The sequence below is a fragment of the Cotesia glomerata genome, linkage group LG7 (genome assembly GCF_020080835.1).
Source record: "Cotesia glomerata isolate CgM1 linkage group LG7, MPM_Cglom_v2.3, whole genome shotgun sequence".
NCBI lineage: Eukaryota > Metazoa > Arthropoda > Insecta > Hymenoptera > Braconidae > Cotesia > Cotesia glomerata.
This window is the reverse complement of record NC_058164.1, coordinates 26116412-26138769: the sequence shown is the minus strand read 5'-3', so window position 1 is coordinate 26138769 and position 22358 is coordinate 26116412. Positions and strand designations below refer to the sequence as shown.

The following is a 22358-nucleotide window of genomic DNA, read 5'->3' as shown; positions in this document are numbered from 1 at the left end:
TGCAATTTTTAAAATTATTATTATTGTTATTATTATTAAAGATTTTTAAAAAATCTAATTTTAATAATAATAATAATAATAATAATTATTATAATAATGAATTTTCTTAAGTTAAAAATAAAAATTTCAACTTGTGATTAAAAAATTTTATTTATAATTTAAAAAAAAATCCGTAATTTTTTTATGATTGCAAAGTAAACTATTAAGTGTTGAATTGAACATAAAAAAATTGTAATATAAATTTGTGGTTAAAATAAAATAAACCATCAGCCAAATAGAAATAAAATAAAGACAATTTAAAAAGTCTTTGTCTTTATTCAAATAAAACCTAAACACTTTTTTATATTTTTATTATTCGTTTTATAAAATATGTAGAAAGGATTGATGGTGATGAAGGAGTTTAAAAAATGTATAAGGGTGTCTGGAGGAGAAATTCTAAAATAGCGCGGATGTTTTTTTAACAGAAACAAATAAAATAAAGTAAAAATCCGGTCTTTTATTAATTTTTTAGCCCGAAATTTAGGTCAGGTCTAAAGTTACTTATTAATTACAACTAATTATTGATATTATGTGCAATAAAATGATTGTAAGTTATAACTTGTAACTTATGATATAAAGAAATAATAGAAGAAAGCTAAGAAAATGGATGTTGCAGATATAGCGGCTAAGCATTTGCGCATTTAATCATATTATAAGTGAAGGTTTTATTTAAAAACTCACTGGGAAGATGTTTGAGTCATCAGTCTCAGTCGTCAACGATGCACAATTCAGCTTTTAAGACTCTACTTAAACTTTCTGTACGTTACTCAAATAATAAATTTACTAGCTTATTTATTTTTTTTATTTTTTAAAGTGAAGTTAGAAGGGTTTTTTATTTATGGCTTGTAAAATGGTTCGGATAAAACATTTAGTGTGTTCAAATTTAACGCTGCAATTTAAAAATAATTTTCTTTAAATTATTATTATTAAAATTGTACTCTAAATTTTTTAATAACAATAACAAGCAATCTTGCAGTCACTATGTGACTGCAGTGACTTGTGAATTATAAATAAATTAAATTTTGCTTTGTTTTATAATTAATTTTGTTAAATTACTCTGTACTTTCTTAAATATTGACTTTTTTAAAGATATAAGCTCATCCCGATGTTACACTCATCAAGAGCTTTCATTTGAGTACCTACATGCATTTTTATATATTTTTTATATATTCATATATATATAACATACATAAATATATACAATATATATGAAAAATTGATGTGGGTACTCAAATGAAAGGTCTTGATACGTGCAACATCAGAATGAGCTTATATCTTTAAAAATGTTTATAGTTCTCGATATTTGTTAAAATGCCCTTTACTTTCTTAAATATTGACATTTTTAAAGATATAAGCTCATCTTGATGTTACACTCATCAAGAGCTTTCATTTGAGTACCCACATGCATTTTTATAAATTTTTCATATATTCATATATATATATAATATACATAAATATATAAAATATATGAAAAATTGATCTGGGTACTCAAATGAAAGCTCTCGATTAGTGTAACATCGGGATGAGCTTATATGTTTAAAAATGTTTATAGTTCTCGATATTTGTTAAAATGCCCTGTACTTTCTTAAATATTGACATTTTTAAAGATATAAGCTTATCCTGATGTTACACTCATCAAGAGCTTTCATTTGAGTACCCACATGCATTTTTATATATTTTTCATATATTCATATATATATATAATATACATAAATATATAAAATATATGAAAAATTGATGTGGGTACTCAAATGAAAGCTCTCGATTAGTGTAACATCGGGATGAGCTTATATCTTTAAAAATGTCAATAGTTCACATAAATATTTGTTAAAATGCCCTGTACTTTTTTAATTATTGACATTTTTAAAGATATAAGCTCATCCTCATGTTATACTCATCAAGAGCTTTCATTTGAGTACCCACATGCATTTTTATATATTTTTCATATATTCATATATATATATATATATAAAATATATGAAAAATTGATGTGGCTACTCAAATGAAAGGTCTTGATGAGTGTAACATCGGGATGAGGTTATATCGTCAAAAATGTCATTAGTTCTCAAGATACAAGGTCATTCTTTAATTAATGACATTTTTAAAGATATAAACTCATCCCGATGTTACACTTATCAAGAGCTTTCATTTGAATACCCACATGTATTTTTGATATATTTTTCATATATCTATATATATAATATATATGAAATATATGAAAAATCCATGTGGGTACTCAAATGAAAGGTCTCGAAGAGTGTAACATCAGAATGAGCTTATATCCTTAAAAATGTCAATAGTTTTCAAGATACAAGGCCATTCCTTAATTATTGTCATTTTTTAAGATACAAACTTATTCTGATGTTACACTCATTAAAACCTTTCATTTGAGTATCCACTTGCATTTATGATATATTTTTCATATATTTCTATATAATATATATAAATATATAAAAAATTGATGTGGGTACTCAAATGAAAGCTCTCGATGAGTCTAAGACCAAGATGAGCTTATATCTTAAAAAATGTCAATAGTTTACAAGATACAAGGTCATTTCTCAATTATGCATCTTCCAACAATACCAAATTTAACAATATAGATAATAAAGTTATAAAATTTCTTTCTTTAAATTAAAATTTTCTTTTAAAAAATCAAACTTAATTTTGTTTTCAAATTAAACACACTTAAAATAAATTTTTCCCATTAATATCCCCAACTAAAAAAAACTTGTTACAAATCTAAAAATAACTAAAAACCAAATTTCCCGTACTACCCACCTAGAACCCCAATTAATCCCCAAAAATCCCGCCCACAATTCTTGAGCGCATCAAATTTCCATTCTTATACTATCCTTCTCATTGTTTTATTAAACTTCATAACATATAACTATAAAACATACATACATCCATACATATATAAATATACATACATAAATATATATATATATATCTATAATCAGCTCGTCCACATATTTCAATATACCCACATATAAAACACATCCAGAATAAAAAATATCACGCCGAGCGGAGTTTGAGTTTATTAAGAGGGGAGAGTGGGAACGACAGCCGTCTCTTCCGCTTGTCGGTCAGTCGTACGCCGGCTGTGCGTCCTGCACAATCTCCGTATTAATAACAATTAACAACAATTAATAAACAATTAACAAAAAAAAATAAAAATATTAAAATTTAAAAACTTTATTTAAATAATTAATTAATTAATTTAAGGACAATTTTAATTGTTCATAAAATAAATCGGAGTACTGACAGTTCAAGTGAAGATTTATAATTTAAGTGCTAAAAATTAAAGATGCAATTATAATTATAATTATAATTAAAATTGTAATTATATTGCGAGATAAATGAATTAAAGAAGCGATAAGAGTTTATAAATAGTTATTATAATTAAAATGGTTGTAAATACATAAAACACAAATAATGGAGTGTGTATTATGTATATAATGTATGTTGATACTGAGTAGAGAGTTAATATGTCGTGTTGTATGTTATATGTTCGATCAACCGTGCAGGTTGTTGAAAATGGAATTGCAGTTACTTATATTAAAATAAAACGGATCCGAGGTCGTTTGGAGTAAAAGTGCTTTGCTAAGAAGAATATATTGGATTTATATTTTGTGTTTGTTGTTAATACTAATAATAATAATAATAATAATAATAATAATTGGAGAGATTGATTATTTAATTATGCGGCGAAATTACGTAGTTTGTTTTTGTTAGACACTATTTTTTGTTATTTATGGTAAAGATTTTTTTGTTGATTAAATTAAGACGAGCAGGGGGAATTTTTGTGGGCTTGTAAGATGTAATTTTTTAATTAAAAGTTATCAGTGTCAGTTTTGTTAGTTATAATGATGATGGCACCGAAAGTTGTCGGTGTTTTGCTGAAAAAACCCGGACAGCAAAATCATCGAGTTTCTTTTGCTCAGGATACCAAAATTCGAGGTAATTTATTTTTGTATAAAGAAGAAATTTTTTTATTTTTTAAATTATATTATTAAGAGAATAAGCAAAATTTTGGTAGATGGATAAGTAAGAAATGACCTTGTATCTTGAGAAGTGTTGACATTTTTAAAGATATAAGCTCATCTTGATGTTAGACTCGTCAAGACCTTTCATTTGAGTACCCACATCAATTTTTCATATATTTATATATTTTATATATATATGTATATATGAAAAATATATAAAAATTCATGAGGGTACTCAAATGAAAGCTCTTGATGAGTGTAACATTGGGATGAGCTTATATCTTTAAAAATGTCAATATTTATGAGAGAACAGTGTATTTTAATAAATATCTTGGAAAATATTGATATTTTTAAAGATATAAGCTCATCTTGATGTTAGACTTGTCAAGACCTTTCATTTGAGTACCCACATCAATTTTTCATATATTTATATATTTTATATATATATGTATATATAAAAAATATATCAAAATTGCATGTGGGTACTCAAATGAAAGGTCTTGATGATTGTAACATCGAGATGAGCTTATATCTTTAAAAATGTCAATATTTAAGAAAGTACAGGGCATTTTAACAATTATCTTGTAAAATATTGATATTTTTAAAGGTATAAGCTCATCCGGATGTTATAATCGTTAAGAGCTTTAATTTGAGTACCCACATGCATTTTTCATATATTTTTCATAATTACATATATATTTGATTTATATAAATATATGAAAAATTGATGTGGGTACTCAAATGAAAGGTATTGACGAGTCTAACATCAAGATGAGCTTATATCTTTAAAAATATCAATATTTTTCACATAAGCAATTTTTCATATATTTATATATGTAATCACCGTAATATATATTCATATATTTATATATTTATATATTCATATATATATATATATATATATATATATATATGTATATATGAAAATGCATGTAGGTACTCAAATGAAAGCTCTTGATGAGTGTAACATCAGGATGAGCTTATATCTTTAAAAATGTTAATATTTAAGAAAGTACAGTGCAATTTAACAAAAGTCATGTTTTATTACAGCAAAATTTTATTTCTTTATAATTCACAAGTCATGGGGCAGTCACATAGTGACTGCAAGGTTGCTAGTATTTTTTAAAAAATTTTCAGACGATTTTTAATTATTATTGAGAATTTGTAATTTTATTCAGTACTACTAATAATTTTCAAAATTGACAAAAATATTTTTTATATATTATTTATTTATTTTTTTACGTAAGAAAATAAAAGTACTAAAAATTTAGCATTTATTATATTTTAAAATAGAACAATAATAATATTTATAAAAGTAAAGTTATTCCAGTGACCTAAAAGTTTCTCAGAAGATTAGTCTTATCAATTTCTCTTTAAATTTAAAGTATCATTAGAGACCATAATTGAAATAACTATTACTAACCTTAACGATTTTACTTTTCTAATATCTAAATGCTCAACATTAAATCTCTAATTTCCTGTTAATTCTTTTCAATAATTCAATTTTCTACTTTATCCAACTCTAATTTCTATAATTACCAATTACAGATCATAATTATTTTATATAGTAACATAAAGCCATAAAAATTTTTTTAAAAATTCAAATTTCCCGCTTTTTAGACTCTCGGGCGCCAAAATTGAAAATTAATAATTAATTTAAAATTAATTATTAAAAATTAATTTTAAATTAATTATCAATAATTAAGTTTAAATTAATTATTAAAGATTAATTTTAAATTAATTATTAAAAATTAATTTTAAATTAATTATTAAAAATTAATTTTAAATTAATTATTAAAAATTAATTTTAAATTAATTATTAAAAATTAATTTTAAATTAATTATTAAAAATTAATTTTAAATTAATTATTAAAAATTAATTGTAAATTAATTATTAAAATTATAAAATAAAATATAACATAAAAAAACAACAGGAATAAATAAAATAATAAATATTTATAAAAAAAATGGTAATAAATAAATAAAATAAATAATATCAAAACAAAGAAACAAAAACAGAAAATCTAAACAAATAGTTAGTTAATGGTTAGTACTTAATACTTTCCCTTGACTTTTAGCAGCCAAGGATGACACTAAAGGACAGACATATAAGACATAAGAGAGCGGATTAAGCTAAACATAACAAGTGAACTATAAAGCGTTAGAGGTTAACAAACAAGGGCTTGCCAGACATTTTTATCTTCAACTTGTTTGTTTATTAATATTTATATATAACTGCAATTAACCTTTGCTAAAAATTAACAGAACCAAAATCCGCTAAATTAATATAACACTTTTAATGCCGGTTGGACGTGACCGGCTTTAATCACCTGTACTCATTTCGTTAGTCGGTATATATATATTTAGATTGTACAACTAGGTATATTAATGTATGTTGATGATATTCTATTACTTTTTACTCTTACGGAATAAATAGCGTAGTAAAAGCACATGTATGTGAGCTGTCCCGTTAGTGGGTACCCCAGATACCGATATACCAGCATTCATTCAAATAATTTCTGTCTTAAAGTCGAAATCTTAAATTATTCCCTCGATTTTTTAATAAAATTGATTTTTAAAATTTAAAATTGAAATTTTGGGTAAAATATTAAAAATGTGAAAAAATTATAAGAATCTTTTAAAATTCTATACAAAAAAGGTCCTTATAAATTCCTTATCTTCAATAATTTTGTCATAAATTTAACTTGTCCAAAAAAAAAAATTTGAAAGTCTAAAAATTGATTTTCAAAACGTAAAATTCAAATTTTGACTAAAATATTAAAAATTTAAAAAAAATCACTCGAGATTTTTTCTGTACTAAATTAAATTCTCTTCAAAAAAGGTCATTATACTTTTTTTGATCTTTAACAATTTAGTCGAAATTTTATTTTTAATATTTCAACAAAAATTTATTGATAGAATTTCCAAAAATTTAAAATTTTGGCAAAAATGTTACAAATTTAAAAAAATTATGAAAATCTTTTTTTTTTAGCTTTTAAAATTTTCTCTAAATAAGTTTCTCATCATTTTCTTATTTAATAATTTTAATTTAAGTCTCAAGAAAAATTTCTAAGTCCAGAAGTTGATTTCTAAAACTTAAAATTCAAATTTTGACTAAAATTTCACAAAATTACAAGACCCTTTTTTGTACTAAATTAAATCCTCTATAAAAAGGTAATTATATATTTTTTGATAATTTTAACCATTTATTCAAAATTTTATTTTGAATATTTTAACAAAAATTTAGTGAAATAATTTCCAAAAATTTGAAATTTTGGCAAAAATATTATAAATTTTTAAAAATCATAAAAATCCTTTTTTTGTAGCTTTTAAAATTCTCTAGAAAAAAATTTCTCTATTATTTTCTCCATATCTTTAATAATTTTAATTTAAATCTCAAGAAAAATTTGAAAATCCAAAAATTGATTTTTAAAATTTAAAATTCAAATTTTAGCTAAAATATTAAAAATTTCAAAAAATCACAAGCGACTTTTTTTGTACTAAATTAAATCTTCTACAAAAAAGGTCGTCATAAATTTTTTGATAATTTGAACCATTTATTCAAAATTTTATTTTGAAAATTTCAACAAAAATTTATTGATAAAATTTCCAAAAATTTAAAATTTTGGCAAAAATATTTAAAATTTTTCAGAAAAAAAAAGGTTTTTATCAATTTCTCCGTATCTTTAATAATTTTAATTTAAATCTTAAGAAAAATTTGAAAATCCAAAAATTGATTTCTAAAATTTTGATTAAAATATTAAAAATTTCAAAAAATAACAAATTATTGAACCCTGATTAGAAAACGCAAAAAGTTATTTGATCATTTAATTTAACGACTGTAATAAAATATTAATTTTTCTCTAGCTTCTTACTAAAACTACGAACAAGCTGGCGACCACTCGAGGCACTTAACATCCGCTTCTTTGATTCTTTCCATCCGGACAAAAGATAAAATAAATCTCTAGGGCTAGACCACAAGTAGCGCCTTTATGGGGTGTGACTTGGTTTCTTTTTACCAAACAAAAAATACTAAAGAGCTCAACAACTCTCATCAACTCCACTCGAGATTCGCCGATTCACTGGCCTGAGAAAAAGGAAGTGCTTTTGTTCTTCGAGTGCGTGTCCGATATAATCCTGGGAGCTTATTCGGAATTATTTGCAAAAATTTTCTGACTTTTAAAACCGATTTTTGATTGTTGTCACCCGGCGGTTGACAATGAGACACTTTTAAAAGGATTTTGGTGGATCTATTCAACGGAAAATCCATTCTTCTTTTCTCGTAAATGCATACAAAATCTTGGATATTACATCAATCGTTTTTATTCTGACCTGGGTATCAAATTCTTTTCTATTGAAACTTTCTACGGATGATTTTATTTTGGCATTGATTGATCGAATGTTTCTACTTTCCGTTGCCTTTTTGTTAAGGCATACACTTTTATGCAATATTAAAAAAAAAATATTAATAAATAAAAAATTATTTTTTTCGAAAATATGTGAAAATTAATACACGGAGAGAATTCAATGGTAAATACAACTATCCGAGTATTGTAAAAACAGGCATCTTAGTATGAATGATTGCAAGAACTATCCAAATTGTTAACTAAACCATCCAGATAGTTACATTTACCATCTGGATAATTATTATTACCATCTGGCTGGTAACTTAAAGATGGTAAACTTAATCATAATATATGTTAACCGCTAAAATCATGTTGATTGTAAATTCTACAATCATGATGGTAATTATTACCATCGCAGCTACACTGATAGAAGGATTTATTTGTATTAAAATATTTGTTAATAGTTAACAAATCATTTATTAGAGACCATTTTTTAGTATCAAACAAATATTTCTTAGTATTTAAAATGATTTGTTTGTATTTAATAAATCTGATATTCATTTATTAAATATTAATAAATCTTTTTAAATACTAAGAAATATTTGTTAAGGACTAAAAGTGGTCTCTAATAAATGATTTGTTAAATATTAACAAATATTTTTAACTATAAACAAATCCTTTTATCAGTGTAATAATATGATTAGTCACTATGTGACTACCGTGACTTGTGAATTATAAATAAACAAAAATTTCGCTTTGTTAAATTGCACTGTACTTTCTTAAATATTGACATTTTTGAAGATATAAGCATATATTTTATATATTTATATATAATATATATAAATATATGAAATATATGAAAAATTGATGTGGGTACTCAAATGAAAGGTCTCGATGAGTGTAATGTCTGGGTGAATTTATATCTTTAAAAATGTCAATAGTTGACAAGATAGCAAAGCCAGTTCTTAATTATTGACATTTTTTAATATATAAGCTCATCCTGATGTCACACTCACCAAGAGCTTTCATTTCAGTACCCACATGCATTTTTGATATATTTTTGATGTATACATACATATAAATATATATATATATATGAAAAATTGATGTGGGTACTCAAATAAAAGGTCTCGATGAGTGTAATGTCGGAGTGAGCTTTTATCTTTAAAAATGTCAATAGTTGACAAGATAGCAATGCCAGTTCTTAATTATTGACATTTTTAATATATAAGCTCATCTCTGATGTCACACTCATCAAGAGCTTTCATTTGAGTACCTACATGCATTTTTGATATATTTTTGATGTATATATATATATATATATATATATATATATATATATATATATATATATATATATATATATATATAATATATATAAAAAATTGATGTGGGTATTCAAATAAAAAGGTCTCGATGAGTGTAATGTCTGGGTGAATTTATATCTTTAAAAATGTCAATAGTTTACAAGATACAAGGTCATTTCTAAATTATTGATATTTTTAAAGATGTAAGCTCATCCTGATGTCACACTCATCAAGAGCTTTCATTTGAGTACCTACATGCATTTTTGATATATTTTTGATGTATACATATATATAATATATATATAAATATATGAAATATATGAAAAATTGATGTGGGTACTCAAATAAAAGGTCTCGATGAGTGTAATGTCGGAGTGAGCTTATATCTTTAAAAATGTCAAGTTGACAAGATAGCAATGTCAGTTCTTAATTATTGATATTTTTTAATATATAAGCTCATACTGATGTCACACTCACCAAGAGATTTCATTTGAGTACCCACATGCATTTTGATATATATATATATATATATATATATATATATATATATATATATATATATATATATATATATATATAAAATATATGAAAAATTGATGTGGGTACTTAAATGAAAGGTCTCGATGAGTGTAATGTCGGGATAAGCTTATATCTTTAAAAATGTCAATAGTTAACAAAATAAAAGGTCATTTCTTAATTATGTATCTAAAAATGGAGCATTTTCGAATGCAGCCTAAATACTTATCATGATAAATTGACTATCGATGAGAATGATATAAAACCTTGAAAAGGCGGAAATTTAAGTCGAAGCTTTTGCAATGACACTAAATTTCACAAAAAAAAACCGATTTTATCATATGACTATCCTGGAGACAAAATTTTTGTTATTATATTCTGACTCTAAAATCGAAAAAATTTAGTTTCTTATACTTCCTGTTTATTTTTTTTTATGATTGCAATCATGATGGTTTTAACTATCTCCGATGATCAAAGTTACCATCTAGATGATAAACCGTATCATCATAATTGTCGGAATTAATATATACTGATTGTACTAATTAAAATCGCCGGATAGTTGCATTTATCATCTTAACTTTGTAAAAGTTAATAACCATCCTGGATAGTAGAAGCTACAAAATAGAGATGGTTACCGTTAACACAAAATTCTCTCCGTGCAGTAATAATAGTATAGTCCAGCTTTACAATAGTTGTATCGTAAATTTTTCCAGAAATTTTTTTCCGTGTAGCAGTAGACGTTGACTAAAAACTGATAATACGAGATTGAACGTCAATACAACTGACAAATATTTATTCAATTATAACTACAACGTGCTCTAAATAATAGAATCCAAAGAAGAAATCCCGTAAATTATTATTATAAAGGGATTAATGTTAGGTATATAAATCGGTTGTGCAAAAAATAATTGATTAACGTTCCACAATGTTAATAGCGATGATAACAGTGGTGGAATGATTGAGATGAGTTACGGTCAATTTGAGCTTGCAACATCAACATCTCATATTCTTCTCAGATATACCTATATATCTATATATCTATATAGATGTAATGATGTGATGGTGTATTATATATTACGCTATGCTATCCAGTGAATCGTACAAATTAGGAGCGACTGTATTCATCATTGCGTCAATAGCTTATTCAATGGCCTCGCTTTTTTATTAATTATTCGTCAACTGTCAATGACATTGTTTAGTTAATATTTTAATTTTTAATTTTTTAAATTAATTTTTGGTTCAATAATTTTTCATTAAATTTTAAAAATCAAAATTGACAAAACGATCCAAGATATTGAAAAATTTTTAAGGACTGTTTTTGTAGAGATATTTAAATTCATACACAAATAAGTCTCATAATTTTTTGATACCTTCAATATTTTAGCTAATATTTAATTTTTTTAACTTTGAAAAACAATTTTTGGTTTTTTTTACTTGAATCTTAGCTATAAATTATGGCTCTTTACCGTAAGATGGACGGTGGTGTTTATTACTCGGTAGGTCTTATTAGGTGTCGGAATGGTAGTTACGGACAATGTCTCGGATAGCTTAACTGGTAGAGCCTTTGGCGCGTAACCAAATGATCCGGGTTCGAGTCCCGGTCTGGGCTGTCTGAATTATTTTTTCGGTTACCGAAAAATTCCTACTGAGTAAGGTCCCTCCTCCCCCCTTTATCCTTTATTTCCCCAGTTCCCAAATTTGTCTTTAATGACAAATTTAGCTATAAATTATGGCTATTTTTACTTGAATCTTAAAAATTAAAATTTGACAAAACGGTTCAAAATTTAAAAAAATTCTAAGGACCTTATTTGTAAAAAATTTTAATTACTATAAGAAAGATTTCTTATAGTTTTTTTATATTTTTAATATTTTAGCCAAAATTTCAATATTTAAAATTCTTCTTGAGATATTAACAATAAAATTTTTTAAAAAGAAGGTATGTAGAGCGCAATCTAGCGGCTAACAATCTGACTAGTAAGAAAAACTCGCTAGCCAATATGGCTGCCGTAGTCCCAGCCGTATTTAGGCTTATTTACTCAATTATAAAAAAACCAAACGTACTACTGTCGAAATTTTTTTATAGAATCTTGAATTTGGGGTCGAATAATCGTTTATAAAAAGAATTTAGTGAATTGACAGTGTCTTTGAAGAGATATCGAGCGTATTATAACCGGTAGTGCAGCTAACCTCAAAATCAACAACTAAATTCACAGATACAAATCTTTTTATCGCTATAAAATTGGATTTAATTTTTTTTAAGAATATTATTGTTATTATTGATGAAAAAATGGGGATTGAATAGAGAAATAAAAGTGAGAAGGGAGAAATGGTAGCAAAAACTGTATGTTGAACTCATTAGTATCGTTTTCTTGTCCCCTATGAGCATAATACCTTCTCACCTTGGCACTTACCGGGGCACGCGAATTACAGATGCGGCTAGAAGATATGTCTTACAAAATAAAAACCCGCATCTGTAAATGAAAGGATAGAAATCCAGAATGAAAAGTACATGGCGACCCCTTAAGCCGGATTTATATTTATATAGATTCGTAAGCTCCTTTTGCTACCTCAATCTCCATTGCACACACTGGTAAAGACTAACACATCTACATCTAACTTCAACTTGATACAGTATATAGTATACAGTAGTTTTATTAGTTGATTCTGCGCTGGAGAAACCCCAGATTCAAGATCTATTCTGGTTATTCCAGTCTTGCAGTTCCCGGCACGGGAAAAGCGGTTGTGAAAATTACTAAACATCTTTCATTTAAAACTTGTCTCAAGAAGTTGTCGTTCTTGCTCCGTTTTCATTTACCTTTACTTACTCAATTTATATATATTTATCGAGAGAAATTGCTTACAATCTCACAAAATAACTTTTTGCCTTTTCTAATCAGGGCAACTTTCCTCTTTTATTCATTTTGTCGCTTTAATATTGAAGATACGGAAAAAAAAAAAAACAAGTCAAACCTTTTTTTTTTGTAGGGAATTCAAGAATTATTTTCTGGACAATTTTTCAATATTTCCAACATTTAGTCAGAATTTTTATTAAAAATCCCAAAGAAAAAATTCTAAATCCAAAAATTGATTTTTAAAAATAAAAAATTTTAATATTTGATAAAATATTGAAAACATAAAAAAAATTGTATAAAATTTTGGTGACACGCGTTAATATTCCCGGACAAGATATCCCCGCGTTTTTGTTGGTTTAATTTTAAATAAACACACTAAAAAAATAATGTTGAGATTAATTTTCAAATTATTATTGATGAATTTTTATATTTTTAAGAATTTTTAAGAATTTTGTCCGGGGATATTAATGCACGTAACCAAAATTTTTTAAATTTTGAACCATTTTTTCAAAATTTTTATTTTTAATTGTCAAGACAAAAATTGATTTCCAAAATTAAAAATTCAAATTTTGGCTAAAATATTGAAAATACGGAAAAAGCAGGTCAAACCTTTTTTGTAAAAAATTCTTTTCAAGAATTATTCCTGACAATTTTTTCAATATTCTACAATTTAGTCAGAATTTTTATTAAAAATTCCAAAGAAAAAATTCTAAATCCAAAAATTGATTTTTAAAAATAAAAATTTTAATATTTGCTAAAATATTGAAAACATAAAAAAAAATTGTATAAATATTTTAAATTTTGAACCATTTTTTCAAAATTTTTATTTTTAAGTGTCAAGACAAAAATTTTTATTTTTAAGTGTCAAGACAAAAATTTTTATTTTTAAGTGTCAAGACAAAAATTTTTAATACAAAAATTGATTTCCAAAATTAAAAATTCAAATTTTGGCTAAAATATTGAAAATACGGAAAAAACATATCAAACTTTTTTTTTTTTGGAAATTTAATTCTCTACATGAATTATTCTTGACAATATCTTACAGTTTAGCCAGAATTTTTATTTTAAAGCCAAAAAAAAGTTTTAAATCCAAAAATTGATTTTTAAAAATAAAAATTTAAATATTTGCAAAAATATGAAAAAATTTTACAAGATTATTTTGAGAAGAACTTTAATTTTTTTATAAAAAAGGTCCTTAGAAATTTTTTGATCTTGGACTGTTTTGTCAAATTTTGATTTCAAAGATTCAAGGAAAAATTATTAAACCAAAAATTGATTATCAAAATTAAATATTAGCTAAAATATTAGAGATATAAAAAAAAGACCTTTTTTTGTAGCAATTAAAATTCTCTACAAAAAAGGTAGAAATTTTTCCTTATCATGAATAATTTCGCCAAAATCTTAATTTACACCTTAAAACCCTCTGCGTAAAAAATTAAAAAAAGTCAACTGAATTCTGAGAAACCGAAAGAGCATGTGATTTTAAAAATATGTTTTTTTCTGGAACTTAACCGAGGGGAAGTCTAGAATAATACCGTACAAAAGGGAATAGAGAGCGAAAGAGAAAGAGCAAGAGACTAAGAAGTTAGATAAAAAGAGAGAGAGAGAGAGAGAGAGAGAGAGAGAGAGGTCAGGGCGTTGCACCTCATGTGACCCAGTGCTATTCAGTTTCCAACAAAACAGCCGACTGTTTATTTTCCGTCTCTATTTCCAGGCTCTTCTCAACTCTTTAAATAAATTATTTTAAAAATCATCATTATTGTCTCATCGATTTGTGAAAGCATTCACAATAAACACATTTGACGATTTTAATAAATATTACATGTGTGTTCGGTTCGGTTCGTTTTGATCAGTTCGTCCGTACTTGAGTTGTATTGCTGGATTATACTTTTTTTCCGCGATCTGGGTTAACCAGACGCATTCCGCTATGTGTTCGGAGATAAGTAGAACGTCACGGATGTGTGAGTTGTACTGTTACGTGTGTCAATGACATAGCTTTCGGACATTTTAATTCAGTACGCTATTCAAAATATTTTTTTTAAGTGTGTCATGCACATTCAAATCCGAGTTTAGTCCACTTACGCTCGGCTTTGGCTAGTTTTTTTCTGCTAATACCTTTAATCTGTCCTAAATTCGCCAAAAAATCGTCAACAATAAAAAAAATCCGTTAAAAGACCTTCAAATTTAACAAAAACGGCAAAAATTCCATTCTGTAACGCGCTCGACAAGATGGCCGTTCTCCAAGCGCCTCAAAATGGCCGCCGCGAATGCTCGCTGGCTAACTACTGCACCTTGAAAGCCAGCGACTGAAATTCGCCCAAAAAATCATCAATACTGCAAAATTTCCCTTATAAAACCATCAAACCCAACAAAAACGGCAAAAATTCGCTCGACAAGATGGCGGAGTGCCACAAAATGCCCGCCATGCATGCGCAATCGCTAATTACTGAACTTTGAAAGCTACAGACTGAAATTTGTCGAAAAATGATCAATACTGCAAAATTTCTCTTAAAAAACCTTCAAATTGAACAAAAATTCAGTTCTGGGACGCGCACAAGAAGATGGCCGTTCTTCAAGGGCCTCAAAATGGCCGCCGCGCATGCGCGTTTGCTAACTGGCAAACTTTAAAAGCTAGCGATTGAAACTCGCCCAAAAAATCATCAATACTGCAAAATTTTCCTTAAAAAACCATCAAACCCAACAAAAACGGCAAAAATTCGCTTAAAAAGATGGCGGAGTGCCACAAAATGGTCGCCACGCATGCGTACTCGCTAACTACTGAATACTGAAAGCCACCGACTGAATTTCACCAAAAAATGATCAATAATGCAAAATTTCTCTTAAAAAACCGTTAAATTGAACAAAAATTAGTCTTGCGCACGACAAGATGGCGGAGTGCCTCAAAATGGCCGCCGCGCATGCGAGTTTGCTAACTACTGAACCCTAAAATTGACCGAAAAATGATCAATACTGCCAAATTTCTCTTAAAAAAACTTTCAAATTAAACAAAAACGACAAAAATTCAGTTTTGCGCACGACAAGATGGCGGAGTGCCACAAAATGGCGGCCGTGCATGCGCGTTTGCTAACTGGCGAACCCTGAAAGCTACTGACCCGTAAAATGAGCCTATTGAGTAGCTATTTAACCCTTTAATTAGAATTGACTTGCACAATTTGAATAATTACTTAATGCACAGGTATCGCTGGCAATTGACCCAGATTCGTTGACCATAACATGTACCTGATAAAATAGGTCTCTTAATAACTCGAGACAAATTAACGTGATGGTAGCGTGAATTTGTCGGTTGTCAATCTTGGATTAGATTTGCTGGCAACGGATAGTTATATTTATGCTGATATACTTAACTTAATATTCCTTATTGGTAGTAGCCTAGTGGACACGCTCTGAGGGACAGTAAGTTTGTGGATACCAGCAACTCTGGATAATAGTGGCTGGTAAACGAACCGAGACCAGTAGCGCTAATAATTGGCTATTGCCTATTCGGTTGAGGCATATCTATAACTCAGCTCAACACTTTTAATGTCCAAGTTTAGCAGTATAGACTCTGGCAAGTAGTCCATACACGTCTGTGTAGATTTAGTATTCATGGATAATGGTGGTAGTGGTGGTAGTTATGTTAATGTATTGATGTTCTGTGCCTCTATGCCTTTTTTTATTTTATTTAGTAAAAAGAAAGACAGAATAGACACTGGAGAGGGAGGAGAAAAGCATCGGTTGTCCTGGCAATGCTAATGCTAATGGTAATTGTAACTGACTACTAACTACATTTGTAGTTGTTGTTGTTGTTGTAGGATTTAAACCCGATGGACTCGATGCGATGTTTACTTTTTTATGTCCACTTTACGAGTTTTTAAATCGCGGATACAAATGGACAGCTTTCACTTCAACTCGGATATCTATCGCCAAAAAGGAGGGATTTATTCTCTATTTCGCCTGATGATTTATTCTGTTTTTTTCTTTTTTTTTTTTTTATTTTTTTTTTTAAATTTGTCAAATTTGTGGATAAGGAAAGGAAGTTTAGGAAGATTTGAAGTTACAAGTTGGGTTAAAATAGTGGATCTAATTAATTAGATCTTGATATCTAATCCTATAAACTAAATCAAAACATCAATTCTAATGAATTAGATCTAAACACTAAATCTAATAAATTAGATCTTGATAAATAATCTTATTAATTAGACTAAAACATCAATTTTAATTATTTAGATCTTAACACTAAATCTAATGAATTAGGTCTAAACATTAAATCTAATGAATTAGATCTTAACTCCAGATCTAGTTAATTAAATTTCAACATCAGATCTAGTTAATTAAATCGAAGCACCAAATCTAATTAATTAGATCTAGTAAATTAGATCTAAACACTAAATCTAATGAATTAGATCAAAACAATAAATCTAATGAATTAGATCTTAACTCCAGATCTAATTAATTAGATTTCAACATCAGATCTAATTAATTAAATCAAAGCAGCAAATCTAATTAATTAGATCTAGTAAATTAAATGTAAACACTAAATCTAATGAATTAGATCTCAATGCTAGATCTAATTAATTAGATCTAAACATCAATTCTAATTAATAAAATCCACACATTAAGTCTAATGAATTAGATCTAAACACTAAATCTAATGAATTAGATCAAGACATCAATTTTACTGAATTAGACCTAAACAATAAATATAATGAATTAGATCTTAACTCCAGATCTCATTAATTAGATTTCAACACCAGATCTCATTAATTAATTCGAAGCACCAAATCTAATTAATTAGATCTAGTAAGTTACATCTGAAAACTAAATCTAATAAATTAGATCTCAATACTAGATCTAAACACTAAATCTAATGAATTAGATCTTAATTATATCGAAGGACCTAATCTAATTAATTAGATCTAGTAAATTAGATCTAAACACTAAATCTCATGAATTAGATCTCAATACTAGATCTAATTAATTAGATCTACACCCTAGATCTAGTAAGTTAGATCTCAACACTAGATCTAATGAATTAGATCTCGACACTTAATCTAATGAATTAGATCTTGATGGATAATCTTATTAATTAGATCTGAACCCTAAATCTAATGAATTAGACGTCGACACCAGATCTAATGAATTAGATCTCAACACCCGATCTAATGAATTAGATCTTAGCACCAAATCTCATGAATTAGATCTAAATTTCAGATTTGATGAATTAGATCATAATATCTAATTTTAACTAAGAGATAGTTTATAAATTAATTAAATGTTAGTAAAAATTATTTTAAAATTACAATTTATAAATATAAAAAGTAAAAGCATCTTAAAAAAAAATTTTTTTATAAATTCTTACCTTGATTATGATATTCTAGAACCAAGATTTGATTTGATCAATAACTATTGGAAGGTATCATTAGTCGATAAAATCAAATTGACATTTTCAAGGTTCTGAAACTAAAAAGAATAGTTTTATAATAATAAATACACATATTTATCATGCTTTTCCGTTTCAATAGTCATAATTCATTGAATAAAACCCACGTTGATAAATCCGCGGAAACTCATAAGTATTTCCCAGCGTCTTTTTTAAAGTAGATGGCGCTTGGAGATAAAATGGCGGTGAATTAGCCGAACAGCTGTTGCATAATATCAGATATTCGTTATTATACATTAGAGTATAGAGTATGTAGTATGTATCCAACAGTAGGCAGCAGATATTATTGTATTTAAGTAAGGTAAAGAATGAAAAGTCGTGCGAGAATGTTTAGTTTTTATCTTGATCTGGAAGCTCAACAAATTCCCTCTACCCTGCGGTACCCATTGTGCATACATTGTACGTACATAATAATAATGGCTTACAGGACACGACTATCTACCAACGACGTACGATAGCTATACGACGATTGAGACGTCTAAGGAATAATATTAACCGACCGTTGGACAATTACAAAGGACCCTCCTCTTCTATTTACTTCTCTTCTGGTCACCCTCTTAAAGAAAAAAGAAAAAAAAAATTTTAAAATAAAACACTGGAGTAATAAAAATCGGAAAAGATTTTTATTAATGTTTCCCTTTATAATTTCCCTTTTGGGTGAACGCAGTATTTGTAAGGCAAAAGAAAACCGGTATTAGACCGATCTACCTTTACTTTTTTCCACACCGGATGGAGAGGGAGATGGAAAGACGCAATTTTATTTCCATTAACCGTTGTCTATGTGTGTGTGTGTGTGTGTGTGTTTATTTAGCCACTGGCTCCGGTTTGCGGCTTCACTTTTCTATCTTGGGACTTGGGGCGGACTTTCGTGTATTGTTAAATACGGAATGGAATATAATAATATAAGAAGAAGGAAGAAATAGTGTTATTGTGAGAGCACAGGTGAGAAAAGAGAGGGAGATGGAAAGATTATTAAAATGTGTGCCGTTTGTGCCAGACTATTCGAGATATAGCTGCTAGCTGCGTTAAAAAACAGGATTTTTAATTTTAGATATCTTTTTTTTTTTTTCAGGCTTTTATTTTAGGAATTTCGGTACTAAATCTTTATTTATTTGGGTAAAAAATATAAATTCGAGATAATGTTTTTTTTATTTCTTCTTCCAATTGTTAGAAGTACAAAACAAATTTGAAAAGCTTTTTTTATTACGTTGTTTATTTCAGATTTTTTTGTGGGAGGTACAGTGTTTTTTTTTTTAAGACACAATTCTGAACTGTAATTTTATATAAAATTATTTTTTTTAAAAAAAAATTTAATTTTATGATTGTGAGTAAAATATTTTGGATTTTTTATTCCTGATAGTAAAAAATTTTACTGGTATTTTTATTAACACCTGATCTTATGAAGTAGATCTGAAAACCAGATCTAATTAATTAGATCCAAACACCAGATCTAGTTAATAAGATGTAAAGAATTAGATCCAAACATCATATCCAACTAATTAGATCCAAACACCAGATCTAAATAATTAGATCCAATGAATTAGATCTAAATAATAAGATCCAATGAATTAGATTTAAACACTAGATCTTAGAAATTAGATCTAACTATTAGATCTAATAAATTAGATCTAGACACTAGATCTAATGAATTGGATCTTAACACTAGATCTAATGAATTAGATCTTAACACTAGATCTAATGAATTAGATCTAAACACTAGATCTGATGAATAAGATCTAAACACTAAATCTAATGAATTAGATCTAAAGAATTAGATCCAATGAATTAGATTTAAACACTAGATCTAATTCATTAGATCTAACTATTAGATCTAATGAATTAGATCTAGACACTAGATTTAATGAATTAGATCTAAACACTAGATCTGATGAATTGCGCGTAAATATCAATTCTAATGCATTAGATCTAATGAAGTAGATCTAATTAATTAGATCTACTGAAGTAGATCTAATTAATTAGATCTGATTCATTAATCCAATGAATTAGATCTAAACACAAGATCTGATGAATTAGATCTCTCCATCAGATTTAATGAATTAGATCTGAACACTAGATTTAATAAATTAGATCCAATGAATTAGATCTGATTCATTAATCCAATGAATTAGATCTAAACACTAGATCTGATGAATTAGATCTCTCTACCAGATCTAATAAATTAGATCTGAACACTAGATTTAATAAATTAGATTCAATGAACTAGATCTGATTCATTAATATAATAAATTAGATCTAAACACTAGATCTGGTGAATTAGATCTATTCACCAGATCTAATAAATTAGATCTTAACACTAGGTTTAATAAATTAGATCCAACAAATTCTGAATAAAAATTATAAAATAAATTTCTTCAGTAGTAAATTATTTTTTTTTTATTTTAAAAAAATAATATTATAAAAAGGATTTTTTAATAGTTTTTATTAAAATTTCCACTTGACCTTCCGAAAATAAAATTCATATTAGATTTTTTAAATGTCTTTTTTTTTAAGCCTTTAATAAAATTTTAGTCTACCAATAAAATCAATTTCGCGGAAAATTGAATTTTTTAAAGACAAAGATTTCCTTATAGAACAAAATCTAATCTAAAAGTAATATTATATTTTCTTGAGTATATATTTATAACCATAAAAGCGAATTATTTTCCTTTATTGATATTAATTATTCAAGTGAAAAATAAAATACCTGGCGTGTCGTTAGGCTTCGATGCTCGATTTAAACGAGAGAAATTTAATTTTAATAAAATTCAAATACCTATGACGAGATATATATATACTCGTATATTTATATATTTATATATATCTAGCCTAAGAGGTTTAACTTGATACTGCGGTATATTATATATGTAATAAAGGAATCGATGGGTTTATAGGTGAAAGTGAAACCGCAACGTGGAATTTTAATAATGATAAACTCGAAATATATTTTAAATAAATAAAAATAAAGTTAAATGCATTATTCGCTTAATTGAAATAGAAACCATTCAATTATTTATTTTATTATTATTTTTATTTTTATTTTTATAATAAATAAAATTCCAGCTAATATTCTTAATAAGTATTTATTTTTCAACCCCAAAATTTTTTTATAAAAACAAATATTATTTTTTTAAGTAGCAAATATGAGAAATTGTGCAAAAATTAAAAAAAAAAAAAAATAAATAAAATAGTGGAACCATAAATTTAGAAGAAGGATCCTGATCGTTGAAAAGACTTGGTGGTAACTTGTGTCCATATCATTAGACGAGTATTACAGCTCTTGGGGTGAGATGGGGAAAACCGATGTGAGTTTTAAGATGAGTAGGCATAAATATTAATGTCCAGTGTAATTGTGTCTCGTCATCTTTAAAAATATTATTTAAAATTTTCAACACCAACCCCTGTCCTGCTTGCACCTCAGTCTCTCCCGCCTTAGCTTAGCTTACACGCATTTTAAATTCCTTTGTTCCAACCGCATAACAACTTGGCTACTTGTTACACCCGGGTACGAGATTCTTGTCCTCCAAGTTGTGCTTGGACACCTCGACACAAAGCCAAGTGACCAATGAGGATTCTATTCACACGACACAAAATCTAAAGAATTTGTTATAGTTTAACGATAAATAATAATAATCTTAGCCAAACAAATAAAACATTTTTTTAGGTAAAACCTGATTTGCTAAACTGCTTGATTTTTTTTATAATAATAATAATTATGTACCTCTAGATACGTAATTAAGAAATTACCGTGTATCTTGTGAAATATTGACATTTTTAAAGATATAAGCTCATCTTGATATGACATTCATTAAGAACTTTCATTTGAGTACCCACATCAATTTTTCATATATTTTATATATTTATATATATATGTA

General features: G+C 26.8%; 1 protein-coding gene across 2 annotated transcripts in view; it reads left to right on the top strand.

Annotated features, from left to right (window-relative positions):
- The window catches only part of LOC123269570 (uncharacterized protein DDB_G0280205-like), a 70627-nt gene that overhangs the window by 29452 nt on the left and 18817 nt on the right, over positions 1 to 22358 (top strand). Inside the window, exon 1 of one of the 2 annotated variants that reach the window (XM_044735402.1) lies at positions 3207 to 3999. The exons of the other annotated variant lie outside the window; for it this stretch is intronic. Within the exon in view, the coding sequence (XP_044591337.1) occupies positions 3906 to 3999 (94 nt within the window). The 5' untranslated portion in view covers positions 3207 to 3905. Of the gene's footprint in view, positions 1 to 3206; positions 4000 to 22358 lie in introns of those variants that run through there. 2 annotated transcript variants of the gene reach the window in all.